This window comes from Didymosphaeria variabile (assembly GCF_027946475.1).
Source record: "Didymosphaeria variabile strain IMI 356815 chromosome Unknown scaffold_4, whole genome shotgun sequence".
Lineage (NCBI taxonomy): Eukaryota > Fungi > Ascomycota > Dothideomycetes > Pleosporales > Didymosphaeriaceae > Didymosphaeria > Didymosphaeria variabile.
This window is the reverse complement of record NW_026611623.1, coordinates 699,321-712,486: the sequence shown is the minus strand read 5'-3', so window position 1 is coordinate 712,486 and position 13,166 is coordinate 699,321. Positions and strand designations below refer to the sequence as shown.

The following is a 13,166-nucleotide window of genomic DNA, read 5'->3' as shown; positions in this document are numbered from 1 at the left end:
CTCTTATTGAACATTCTTCCACATGTTCTCTCATGGTACTCGTAAGATGGCCACAAGACTTATATAAAGCACCGATAAGCATAGAGCATCGTGCTGCTCATCGGCGACCGTGAACAAGGAGCGCAGCAAATTCAATGAGACGTGTCGTCACCGCGCCACGGTGACAGCTGATAGGCTATCTGAGTGCCACGAGGCGTTCCGCATGTGGCACAATATGCTTACGAGAACGTACGGTGTTGCTATTCGTTGCGCGCATGGACGTTGCTGAGCAGCGAACGGGCTTAGGCACCATAATCTATGTCAATGCCGCCCCGCAAGTCTTCCTATTTCCGCCCCTGGTGCAGTCACGCGCTTCTGATCAGACTCAATCAATCATGGCCCCAGAGCTCAACGTCGCTGTCACTGGTGGAGCAGTGCGCCTTCTCATAATCTACTCGCTCCCGAATTGCCTCTAACGGTTCGAACAGCCTTTCATGCCTGGCAAGAATTTCAACACCTCCGCCATGGTCCGCGACGCGCTTCCCGAAACCATCAAGCTCGACGACTCACGTCTAATCAACATCATCAAGTATCCACATGATATCCAGGCCTCCTGGTCCGAAGTTCGAGAGACTGTTCCGCAAATTCTCAGTAACAAGCGCCGAGTGTTCATGCCCGATTGTGAAGACCCAGATGCAGAACTTCGTATTGACATACTGGTACAGCTTGGTATGCGCCGCAGCGAGGACTGCATTGTGTTCGAGACTGTTGCGTGGAGGGACGGGTATGTGCAGCTTGATGTAGATGACAAAACGCTACCACCCGGCGACGTAGAACATGGCGGTATCTGGGAGGGCTTGCCTGAGAAACTGGCAACCTGTTTCTCGATATCGAAGCTGCAGCGCAACAGGTGGATAAAGCGTTTCCGGCAAGTTTCCACATGCTCGTCACGTACATTGGCATTGATTGTGTGCCTCCAGGATATCCCGATTCGTGTATCTCAAGATGCAAACTCGTTCATCTGCGAGTTTCAATTCTACTCGGCACTCGCGGAGTTGTACAAGAGGCACCTCCCCGCACGGGTCATATTTGTGCACACACCGCCGGGTACGGCAGAGAAAGATATACAGGACTGTGCAGTTATTGTGGAAGCACTCATCAAAACGCTTGTGGAGCAAAGCGGGTTGTGATTGCTCGATTCGCAACATCCACGAGACACGGATGAGTCCAATGAATCATTTCCATACAAGATCTCACTTCAGGCTGCAATTACGCGCCCTGCGCGATACAGCTGTTCAACGCTAAGGGAACGATGCATGCTCGCACACGCAACTGAATAATAAGAAGTAAGTTGTTTGCTTGACACGGATGCAAATAAGGAGTACAAGGGAGGAATACAAGAAAACGCAGGAACGTACACCCGCCCACCAGCACCACTGCACGCTCGAATACCTGCAAAAACAAAAGAAAACAATTTGGACATGCTCGGAATCGAACCGAGGTCTCTCACATCACCCCAGCGCCCGTCGACGCTGTCCCTTTCTCACATGATCTCGCAGAATCTCGTTGGGAACCTCTCATGAGGTGGATCGTATGGTGTGAGCGCCTTACCACTAGGCCACAAGTCCTGTAGTTGTTTTGATGCAAGAAGGTCGAGCAATGGAGTATATATACGCGCATTGGCTAGAGGGAACTGAATTATTGTGTGTGTGTGCGTGGGTGGGGGAAGCGGGGTGCTGGTGAGAGAGGAAGGCGCGGATAGAGAAGGAAGGAGCAACTAGGTGTGGACTTCGTATATCTCTTTCAGCGGTTTCTCCGCGTGATTTCTTTAGACAGACATTGCAAAAGTATAAACCAACATGACAATATAACCCAACACATTCAAGCGCCACATCCACCTCATCCCGTGCGCCCGAGTGTTGAAAAGAGCGTGTTATCCAAGTATAAAGGAAAAAGGGCACTTGCGATGCAAAGCCGGGGTATCAAGATCGTAAGAAACGAAAACGAACGTCCTCATCTCCGCCTTCCTTTGCTTCCCTCTCTCGCTCAGTTACCATCCCACCAGCATTAGATGCTCTCTCGCGGCTGCACCGCCTTAACCGGCCTCCCCATCGCCGCCTCAATCGCCTCAAAGCTCCCCCTCGGACTCTCCTCCCCACTGCTTTCCTTCGCCCTCAACTCCCAGCTGCCCACGCGCTCGTGCACGATTCTCTTATTCCCGCCAGCAGCGCCAGCAGGGTCGGCGAACGGATCGCTGGTCGCAGGGGCAGCGCCTTTGGCCGCAAGTCCTAGATCCGGGTCCGACGCCAACTTTGCGGACCCTTTGAAGCCGCCGAGCGTGGAAGACTGGCGGGGGCGGCGTTCCACGCGGTGCAGACGGATGCCGCCGAGGAGCATGGCGAGGCCGAAGAGGAGGGCTGCAACGGCGAGGGTGACGACGGCGCCGATGACACCTGCGACTGCGGGGGAGAGCTTGGAGGGGGAGTTGTTAGAGGTGGTGAGCGAAGTGGTGGTCTCGACGGTGGGGCAGAAGACGCTTTGGGAGCTGCACGTTGCGCACCAGTCGCTCGACGTTTTGACTGCGACTTGGTTGATGCTGTCGGAGAAATCGCGCCACGTTATGTCCCCTCTTGAAGGGCCGTTGCGGAACATGGAATAAACTTGGGGTGCGGTGTCATCGTAGCCTTGGGTGCCGTTGTGGTAGGACATGTGTACCCACAGGTTGTTCGGGTCGTCGGCGGTGTTGTTGCCTGTGGTGAAGAGCTCGAAGATGATGGCTGAGGCGAACTCTGGAATCTCTTGCCGAATGCTGTTCTCTGACTGGTAGTAGTCGGCGTCGATGACGGATAGCAGAGAAATCATCGTGTCGTACTCGCCGAAGAGGAGACTTAGGGGCTGCGACATCCCATTTGTACTATTGCCCTCGTTCGCGACGATTTTCTCGAATCTCTCGAGAATGAGCCCCGCAAGCGTTTTGCCGCCCATTGCGCGGTTTGCACTTGTTGCATCTGTGTCTGAGCTGACATTGCCGTAGCGGTACCACGCATCCTGATTGGCAAGATACCGCACCTTGTCGAGGACGCCGGAGTTGTTTCCGTTGTTAAGGTCCAACATAGTGTTCATGTCGTGGGTGTAATGGTACGACAGTGAGTCGTAGATGCCATAAGCGTTCCTGTAATCGCTGTAGGTAGATTATCAGCACTGTGACCATTGCTCTATCCATACATAAAACTTACAGCATTTGCTCCGGTAGATCGTCTTTGAACCAGCTCATGCTCAAGCTCTTGTAGAATGCATCCTGGGCCACCCGCGTACTGACAAAGTCTTGCGTACCCTCATAATTCGCGCTTTCCAAATACGCCCACGGACACTGATTATGCCCATCAAGATAGATACTCCCCGGATCATTTACTCCCAGAGTCAAAACATTCGCATACTGATACCCATCCAACGGATAGTCGACCGTCGACTTATTTGCCAAAATCCCCACGGCATCTGGATAAGGCCCATTCCTCGTCTCGTTCAAGCTGTACTTTGGGTACAGACCCTGCATGAACGCCTGCGCAGCAGCAACCAAGAACGGCTGGTCGAGCGTCTGGACGAAGAGCTGGTCAGGATTGATGCGGTTCGGCGCCATGCCATCGATGGGGCGCACGCCGAGGCGCGTCGCACTTGTTTCGTCGTCGACGATGTAGCGCCCTCTAAAGTTCTGCCCTAGCTGAAGCATCTGCTGTGCGCCCAGAGCTGAGAGCGTCTCAGTCCCGGAACGCACCCAGGGCGTGCGCTCGCCTGTGCGGATGAAAGCTACAGTTCCATAGTTGTTGATTTCAGTTCCGAAGTCCTGCCCTTGGACGACGTGGGCCGCGACCAAGAGCGCAAGAGAGAGCAAGGACATAGCGGCCTCGAGGAGCTGAGCGAGAGCTCAATCGTGGGAGGGTGGCAGAAGCGCGAGGCTGGACAGCACCACACTGGACGTCAGCGCGTACTTATTGGTAGCTGTGCTGAGGCGCTGCATGCGACCTTCCCATATGCATGCTGAGCCAGGCACCGAATGCAATCATGGTCGTCACTAGCTTATCATAGAGCTTGTAGTTGGAGCTCCCCAGAGCTTCCTTTGAGCTTTGTAGCGGGGTAGCTGCAGCTCCGGGCATCCTGGCGGGCGTTCGAGCTGATGATTGGTTGGTTGCGTACTCAGACAGTGAAAGCCCGACTGGGGATTGGTGGTGGAAAGCACACCATCGCAGGTACGGGTTGATTGCAACAAAGAATGGTAGCATTCCATCACCGTCTTGAGCCGCATCCGCAGGCTTCCACGCCTTGTCGCGCGTTGCTGCTTTCCTTTCGCCATCAGCTTCAAGCGCGAAATGACACCGCAGAGGGACTTGAGATATCGTGCAGTACACTCACCGTTCGTCAACACCGCCCAATCTCGATACCTCAGCTCCCCAGCCCTCGCCGTATCCCCCGGGCGTGTCTTATCAGCGCCATCCCCAGTTTAGCCTAGCCTCGTCTTACACCTTCACATCATCCATCACCAGCCTTGCGCAGGTGGCATGTGACATACGCCCGCGGCGCGGCAGTCATCCTCCGTCACAACCTCGTACCTGGCCCTGGAAATTCCCATGTCGGCCCCCGATAAGCCTCGAGCCGGTGCCGCGTTTTCCGGTGGATATCTCGCCGCGGGGTCCCGTACCACCTGTGCCGACGTCCGCTTCCTTGACGGTGGGTCGTCCTTGCATGTCCAGGTGGGATGGAACGTAGAATCATCTCGCTTGCTGTTGGAGCAGAATGCTGTACCGTGAGAACGGAGAGGTGACATAAACGGGCGCTAGCCCCCTTCATTGCAAAGCCGTAGCGTGGTTGGCAGCCGGTAATCCCCAATTCTGGTACGGTCCGGAGCGCAACCACGGAAACGCAGACGGCAACCAACTTTGAGCCTGTGGTAGACAGAACGCTGATAGATGGCATCGGAAAGCTCATACTGTAGAGCTTATATTAAGAATAAAGATACTGTTGATGACACCATATGACATTGATATGTTTGCATTTTGAGCAGGTTATTAAATCTTCGTACGTCAAGTGGCCGAGCAGATTGGCAAAGGCGACCAACACTGTCCCGAGCCAACCAAAAGGCCGTTTGAAACTCCGTCCCAAGCTGAGGGCCTATTGCGACACGAGTCATAGCAGCGGCGGCTTGTTTTTTCTAGCACAAGCACGCCAAAAGCGTATCTAAAAGCGTGAACCCACATTGATATATCCTTCCCTTTTTTCCTTATCCAACAATTACAAGGTAACCTCAACACGACCCTCAGCACCCGGTGCACCGCCCTGCTGGAGCGAGGGGAGGAGGTAGGTAATGTCGTCCCAAGGATGCCTGTACAGACCAGTCCTGAGTCTCTTCTGGTCGAGGAAGTGAGCAATAAGACCAATGCTGCGACCGAGCACGAAGAGACCGTTGAGGACACCCATGCGGAGGTAGTCCTCAGCCTCCTCGGAAGAGAAAGCACCGCAGTTGCGCATCAGGTCAACGAAGCAGACAGCAATGCAACCGTCAACGTTGAGGATGAGGTTGTCCTTCTTGGAGGTAGTGACAGACTCAACAGCAAGAGCGTAGTCGAGCAACTTAGTGCTGGGGAAGTTCTTCTTAACGAACTCCTTGACGAGCTCGACACGAAGATCGGGGTTGTTCCTCGACTTAATCCTGTGACCAATACCGGGGACTAAACTGGGTTAGCAACGGACTCCGGTATAGTCATGAAGAGACTTACTGAGCTTGTTCTCCTTCCTCATGGTGTCGACAAAGTCACGAGGGCTAAGACCCTTGTCGAAAGCCCTGGTGAACTCATCAGCGGCACCGTCAAGGGCACCACCGAAACGAGAACCAATGGTCAAAAGACCAGAGACCAACGCGCTGATGAGATCCTTACCAGCACGGGTGGTGATAATGGTGTTCATGGCACCGGACACGGCAGGACCGTGGTCGGCCGTCAGCATGAGCACCATCTCCAAAAAGCGGCTGGCGTAGTCGGGCAGGCGACGACGGAACCAAAGCAGCGACATGACACCACCAATGCCAATGTTCTCCTTGAAAACATCGGAGATGGGCATACCAGCGTAGAGAAGCTCCTGACCACGGTCGTCGGAGATGGTAGAGATGAAAGCAGCGGGCTTTCGGATAAGGCCAAGTTCCTGAGCCCATGAATAGTCAATGGGGATCTTGGGAACGGCAACCTCTGGCTTGGGCTTAACAGTGCCCTCCTTGAGGAGCTTTTGGTAGACCTGAGCGAGGGTCTGGGGGAGATCCTCGAAGGTCTCTGGCACGTAGATGCCACCCTCCCTCATGGTCTTGTTCTTGGTGGCCGCAGTCTCAAGCTGAGAGTTGGCGAACGAACCAGCGTGACCGAACTGGACCTCGGTCTTGAGCATACCAGCGACGGTACCGATAGCCCATGCAACGATGGGCTTCGTGATCTGACCGGACTTCACAGCCTCAATCACACGGTACTCCTCAATACCACCGACCTCACCAAGCAGCACAATGAGCTTGCAGTCGGGGTCGGCCTGGTAACGGAGGACGTGGTCAATGAAGGTGGTACCGGGATACCTGTCACCACCAATGGCAACACCCTCCAAAACACCGTCGGTGGTGTTGGCGATGATGTTGTTCAGCTCGTTAGACATACCACCGGACTTGGAAACGTAGGAAACGGATCCAGGGCGGTACAGCTTGGAAGCAACAATGTTGTCCATCATACCACCAGTGTTACCGATCTTGAAAGATCCGGGCTTAATACCACCGACGGTGGCGGGGCCGATGATGGTGACACCCTTCTGCTGGGCAACGTACAGGATTTCTCGGGCACGCTACAACTGTCAATGTCGGTTCGGGAGCTGGCAAACGTCAACCACTTACTCGCTCTGGGACACCTTCAGCAATGATGGCGATGGACTTGATCTGGGGGAACTCCATCAATTCCATGGTGGACTGGTACACGGATCGGGAGGAAGCGAAGTTGACAACGGTGTCAACGTCGTTGTGCTTGGCCATGGCCTTGCCGACATCCTGGTAGACGGGCAGCAGGGTCTCGCTGGTTCCCCAGTACCTTTACAATTATTAGCATTCCAATTCCAATCGCACAGTGACTGTGGGCTAACGCACATCTTGCTGACGAACTGACCACCGAAGGTGTAGATGATACCGGCCACGGAGGGTGTCTTGCGCTTGCAGATGAAGTCGAAGTCGAGCATGCCCTGCACGGCACGGGGCTGGAGTCCGCTGTTGCGCTGTTAGTCGCATATCCCCTCCTGACCGCCTTTTTGCGGTGTTGAGCTCCAGGAGTCTTACTAGACGAAGCATCGTGTCTTCGGGTGGAAGAGGGTGTGCGAGGCGGGCGGGCTCATGGGCCGCGAGGGAGCAGCGAAACGGCGGATGTTATCGTTGGCAGAGAGGCTGTCCGACGAGGTAGCCGCCTGGCTGGGGGTGGCCCCGTTGACAGGCGCGGCGGAGGGCATGTTGGCCACAGGTGTTGAAGGCAGTCAATCGGCGGAGGAAAGAGCCTACGTGCGGCACGACGGTCAGTATTCGTGCAATTGATAGCGATCTCGACAGCTGGGTGGGGTGCCTTTGCTGACAGGGAGAGGAATGAGACGGGATGGCAGAAAAAAATAGCGGCGCAGCTGGGGCAGGAGCACACGCGAGGTGAGGCACGGCGGGCAGATACAAAGAGGGATGGCTAGGGCAGCCGGCTCACCTTATTGATTATTGCGCCAGGGACTGGAAAAGCAGAGCTGGCGTAGGCGGGATGGAGGGGATGGTGAGAAGAAAGACCGTGATGTTGCTTCCCGAAGAATTGGGCGGTCCAGCGTGGTCGGCGTTGAGGTCCCTGCGCTTGCTGCTGGATTTGTTGGGGTATGGCCGAGCTGGCGCGCTTTGGCCGCATCCCGACAGCGGTGAACGGGGAGCCGACCCAGCCAACTCCAGTAATACCCATCGCAGGATGTTGGAAAGAGGCTGTGGCGGCGGCCGCGGCGCTTGCAGACACTGGTAATGCCCAAAAACCAACGCGACAGGGCGCCCCGGGGCTCGCAATGGCTCTCCAAGCTGTCTTCGCAAGCTGCGAGGGGCGCTGTCCAACTCCGATACCCCTGTCGCTAGCGCGGCCCTGGTTGGCTGCCGAAGACCCGCACCGCCGAGTTCCTGCACGGGCCTCCCCAACCTGGCGCCGACGCTCAACACGCAAAAAACATACAGACCGCCGTTCCCCACGTCCTCAATTGCTGCTGTTCTGCCTCCCTGCTGCGTCAGAGCCGCTTCTTTATCGTCAGGACCCATTTGTTGCTGCTCAACCGATAAGGTACGTCCCAGCAAATCCCGCATCAGCGTTGTTTTTTCTTGTGCCTGGCTCCTAGCTGTCCGATTGAGTTGGGCCGGCGCTTTTCGATAAAACCCAGCGAGGATATTACCGGGGCGGTGTCGGGCTACGAGCCTCTGCGAAATTTGTTAGACGCCAACCCTGACGGCCCCGTCGATAAACCACTCGTCCCTCTTTTGACTGCATGCCCGCTTTTGCTCAGGAGTAAGCACTCACTCAGCTACAGCTCCATCCCTCCTCTTCACCACCATGTCCGCCAAATCGATCCTCGAGGCCGACGGCAAAGCCATCATCAACTACCACCTCACCCGTGCCCCCGTCATCAAGCCCACGCCGCTCCCTCCTTCTGCCACACACAACCCGCCCTCCAAGCTCGCATCGCTGCACTTTGCCGCTGATGCGGACGTGAAGGGCGTGCTCGACCAGGCTGAGGCCACCTACCCGTGGCTGCTGGCGTCGGGAGCCAAGTTCGTTGCGAAGCCGGATCAGTTGATCAAGAGGCGAGGCAAGAGCGGCCTGTTGGCGCTGAACAAGACCTGGGCTGAGGCCCGCGCGTGGATCGAGGAGAGGGCCGGCAAGGTCCAGCGGGTTGAGACGGTCGATGGTGTCCTGAGGCAATTCTTGGTCGAGCCATTCGTTCCTCACCCGCAAAACACAGAGTACTACATCAACATCAACTCGGTGCGAGAGGTATGTGCAATTCCAGTTCCGTGTGCGAGCGCATCGTGGGAGCGCAGTCGAGATTGGGCTGTGAAGAAGAGTGGAAAAAGTGCAATAAACGGTTTTGCAACTGCAGTGCAGTGCGAGCGGTGCAGACGCGATACGCGGCGGGCTTCGTTTTGTTAAACGGCCGCTCGGGCGAAGGGAAAAGTGATCCTGGCCCACTCCGCGAGCACACGCCTTCCACTCTGCGACGCAATGTCCGCTTTCCAAGCATGTGACAGTCCAAATGTAGCGGCATTGGCGCGCGCGCCTGCCGTTTCTGTCGCCTCATTTCACTCCAATCTTGCGGCTCTAGTCTGCCGCTCGGCTATCGCACCTCGTTACCAATCACATCCCGATCCATACGCTAACATCCCGATCTAGGGTGACTGGATCCTCTTCACCCACGAGGGTGGTGTTGATGTCGGTGATGTCGATGAGAAGGCTGAGAAGCTTCTCATCCCTGTCGACCTCAAGAACTACCCGTCCAACGAGACCATCGCCAGCACCCTGCTGAGCAAGGTCCCCAAGGGCGTCCACAATGTTCTCGTCGACTTCATCTCCAGGTTATATGCCGTCTACGTCGACTGCCAGTTCACGTGGGTTCACCTTGTCTGCCTCCACATCCCGAGTATCAACGCTAACCCAACGCAGATACCTCGAGATCAACCCCTTGGTTGTCATCCCCAACGCCGATGCCACCTCTGCTGAGGTCCACTTCTTGGATCTTGCTGGCAAGATCGATCAGACTGCCGAGTTCGAGTGCGGTGCGAAGTGGGCTGTCGCCCGCAGTGCTTCTGCTCTCGGCATACCAGCTGCTCCTGCTAAGGAGGGCAAGACCACTGTCGATGTCGGCCCTCCTCTTGAGTTCCCTGCTCCTTTCGGTCGTGAGATGAGCAAGGAGGAGGCTTACATTGCTGAGATGGACGCGAAGACTGGTGCGTCCCTCAAGCTCACCATCCTCAACGGTAGCGGTCGTGTATGGACTCTCGTTGCTGGTGGTGGTGCCTCCGTCGTCTACGCCGACGCCATCGCCTCTGCTGGTTTCGCCAGTGAGCTCGCCAACTACGGCGAGTACTCTGGTGCTCCCACGGAGACCCAGACCTTCCACTACGCCCGCACCGTCCTCGACCTCATGCTTCGTGCTCCTCAGCACAAGGAGGGCAAGGTCCTCTTCATTGGTGGTGGTATTGCCAACTTCACCAACGTCGCCTCCACCTTCAAGGGTGTCATCCGCGCTCTAAGGGAAGTTTCGCCCCTTCTCATCGAGCACAACGTCCAGATCTGGATCCGTCGTGCCGGTCCCAACTACCAGGAGGGTCTCAAGAACATCAAGAGCGTCGGCCAGGAGCTCGGCCTCAACATGCACGTCTACGGCCCCGAGATGCACGTCTCAGGTATTGTGCCCCTTGCGCTCGTCCCGGGCAAGACCTCCGAGATCCCGGAGTTCTCTGGTTAGAGCGCTGTACAGTAGGAATTGCGACGCGTGTTTTGTCCATGATATGAGGCTTTGGGAACGGTTAGACAAACAGTCAGCATGGGTTGCGTGCGTGATGCTAGGAATGGACTTGGTAGCGATGCGATTCCCCTAGACTGGTGCGCACTGCCGGGACGTTGTTCGGTGGGCGCATGCAAAGTACAAAATTTAATATATCCCCAGACGTAAACTTGTGTTGCAGTGCGCGCGGTTACTCTTCTCTATGGAAGCTCTTCGATTCCGCTTGTGCGTGGCGTTCTTTCATACCTGTGGCTTGGAGTTGTCCCGGGCGCTCCTTCCTCACTTTCGTCCCAACGGCATGGCACAGCTCACGAAGTGCAGTAAAAACATCGCAGCACTCGCCTTTGCCATTCTTCATGCCGCAATCATGGCAAGTCCGAGGGCCTTATACTCGAACGACCTTTTCTACCCAGAACTAGATCCCATAACGTCAACCAGTCCTAGTATATTCGAACCCCAGCGGGAGTCAGCCCCATCCCAGTACCACGGCAGGTCCGTGGAAACCAGTGACAGGCAACAGAAGCTCCTTAAGTTCAGCCAGGAGCACTCATCACTCGCCAAACAGAGCACACGTAAGGCTCTCCAAGTTATGCCCAGCAACACTAACAAGATGAAGGAAAGCCTAAAACCGACCACGAACTCGAGGTGGAGTTGCAGCAGATGGACGACAACCTTGCCACACTCGGTGAAGCGAAAAGAAAGAGTGAGCAAGAACTAGCTCGGGCGAACGAGAATCTTGCGAACCTTCAGAATAAATGCGAGAGCATCTCCATTGATTATGGATCGCTCCGTAGAGAACACCATCAGCTGCAGTGCCAAAATGATACCATGGCTCGTCACACCAGAAAGAACCTGAAGGAGTTGCATGAGGATTTGCCCATGAAGGACGCAGAGGTGGAGACTCCTAGGGATCACATCTCCACCGTCTCGGAGCACAGGACTGGTCTCGCCGAGCAGCTCGAGCAGCTACAGAAGAAGTCTGGAACCTAGCATGACGATCTCCGCAACCAGACGAACGCATGGAACAACCTGGAGAGAGAACCTGAAAAGCAAATCCGGAACCTGAATAAGGAGGGCAAAGACCGAAAGGCATCTCGGGAACCTGCAAAGACGAACTGGCAAACCGATATTTCCATGCTACAGGAGAAGATTACGATAATGAACAATGACGCCGTCCCTAGAGCTTTGAAAGATGACCAGTATCTTCCGCTCTGGAGCCGCGAGAAAGCAAAGCTCGAGGCACAAGTCCGGGATCTGGACAATGAAAAGTCATCTTTGGTACGCGAGAAGGGCAACTTGACCTCTGAAATGCAAGCCCTGCATCAAGAAAACATCAGATCCAATCAGCAGTTCATTGATATGACCTCTCGTTATCGCGACGCTGAGCAGCGAAACGGCGAGCTATTGATGCATATCAGAAGCCTGGAACAAGCAGCACTCACCACAGCCCAGGAGCATGGCAAGGACTCGCAACGCTGGAAACAGGAGAAAGTTACGCTGTCAACACAGATCCAGATCCTAGAGCAAGTGGCGCTCACCACTGCCACCTCAGAGCAGACGACCCTTCGACCCCAGGACGGTGTGAACGATGCCAAGGGGAAATTTGAAGACGTAAAGAACATGCTAGATGTGTTAGAAAACACCGCAGATCAATTTCGAGTTATGGGTGAAAAGCTCAAGTTCTCGGAAGACGCCGCCAACGAGCTACGGACTCGCGAGTCGAAGGCCGACGCCGCGCTCATACACAGACAGCGCTCACTTGCTGCTTCCAAGCGTGAAGTTACTCAGCTCAGGATCAAAAAGATTAGACTTGATAATCAGCTCGCTTTAACCAACGGGCGCTTGCAAACTGCAATGCAGACCGCCGAGGACCTTCGGAATTCCAGTGAAAAAACTCTAGACAGGCACCGAGAAAAACTCGCCGAATATGTTGATGGGGCCGTCAAACATATGGACTGGCAGGATGAGAAGATACGTGATGTTGAAGCCATGCTTGACGAAGTTTGTGATATAGCCACAGAGTTCCGGAACGCGTACAAGAACGTCTCGGAGAGTTTCACACTCGCCGATGGCAAGGTTCTGCCCTAGGTCTCACGTCAATCTCTCACAACAACCATCTCACAAGCCCTTTGGCGTATGCTGAAAGTCCCCTTTGGACTATTCGATATTACAAGCCCTTTGGCGTGTATTACTCGCAGCCCCTTTGGGCTGCCCAACATCACTAGCCCTTTGGCTGGTGTGTCTCGCTGTCCCTTTGGAAGGTTTCACTGGCTGTAGGCCCTCTGGACAGTCCCCTTTACAGCTGCTCCTCTGGACAGTCGATCCAAACTGCTCCTCTGGACAGTTCACAGCTGCTCCTCTGGACAGTCCAATTCACAGCTGATCCGCTGGACAGCCCGACAGACTGCTCCTCTGGACAGTCCGATCCACAACTGCCTCCTCTGGACAGTCCACAGCTGCTCCGCTGACAGTCAATTCAAGCTGCTCCTCTGGACAGTCCAACATCACAGGCCCTTTGGAATGTGTGTCTTACCGTCCTTTCGGAAGGTTCCACTAGCTGCAGGCCCTTTGGACTGTCTAATATTACCAGCCCTTTGGCTCGTGCGTCTCAACAT

At 55.3% G+C, this 13,166-nt stretch overlaps 5 protein-coding genes across 5 annotated transcripts; 3 read left to right on the top strand and 2 right to left on the bottom strand.

Annotated features, from left to right (window-relative positions):
• Positions 1–254: 254 nt before the first annotated feature.
• Positions 255–1,169, top strand: N0V89_005126 (uncharacterized protein; the record flags this gene model as incomplete). Its single annotated transcript, XM_056213904.1, has 2 exons — positions 255–260; positions 468–1,169. 2 exons carry the CDS (start codon positions 255–257, stop codon positions 1,167–1,169), a joined length of 708 nt encoding a protein of 235 aa, XP_056071171.1.
• An 877-nt stretch (positions 1,170–2,046) lies between these two features.
• N0V89_005125 (uncharacterized protein) lies at positions 2,047–3,874 on the bottom strand (the record flags this gene model as incomplete). The annotated part of the gene is made up of 2 exons (XM_056213903.1): positions 2,047–3,160; positions 3,216–3,874. The coding sequence occupies 2 exons, from the start codon at positions 3,872–3,874 to the stop codon at positions 2,047–2,049; spliced, it is 1,773 nt and encodes a 590-aa protein (XP_056071170.1).
• Positions 3,875–5,262: 1,388 nt separating this feature from the next.
• acl1 (ATP citrate lyase subunit 1) lies at positions 5,263–7,227 on the bottom strand (the record flags this gene model as incomplete). The annotated part of the gene is made up of 4 exons (XM_056213902.1): positions 5,263–5,699; positions 5,748–6,843; positions 6,893–7,082; positions 7,139–7,227. 4 exons carry the CDS (start codon positions 7,225–7,227, stop codon positions 5,263–5,265), a joined length of 1,812 nt encoding a protein of 603 aa, XP_056071169.1.
• Positions 7,228–8,600: 1,373 nt separating this feature from the next.
• Positions 8,601–10,512, top strand: acl2 (beta subunit of ATP citrate lyase; the record flags this gene model as incomplete). Its single annotated transcript, XM_056213901.1, has 3 exons — positions 8,601–9,041; positions 9,438–9,652; positions 9,708–10,512. 3 exons carry the CDS (start codon positions 8,601–8,603, stop codon positions 10,510–10,512), a joined length of 1,461 nt encoding a protein of 486 aa, XP_056071168.1.
• A 406-nt stretch (positions 10,513–10,918) lies between these two features.
• On the top strand, positions 10,919–12,639 carry N0V89_005122 (uncharacterized protein; the record flags this gene model as incomplete). The annotated part of the gene is made up of 3 exons (XM_056213900.1): positions 10,919–11,123; positions 11,168–11,528; positions 11,589–12,639. The coding sequence occupies 3 exons, from the start codon at positions 10,919–10,921 to the stop codon at positions 12,637–12,639; spliced, it is 1,617 nt and encodes a 538-aa protein (XP_056071167.1).
• Between the last annotated feature and the right edge of the window lie 527 nt (positions 12,640–13,166).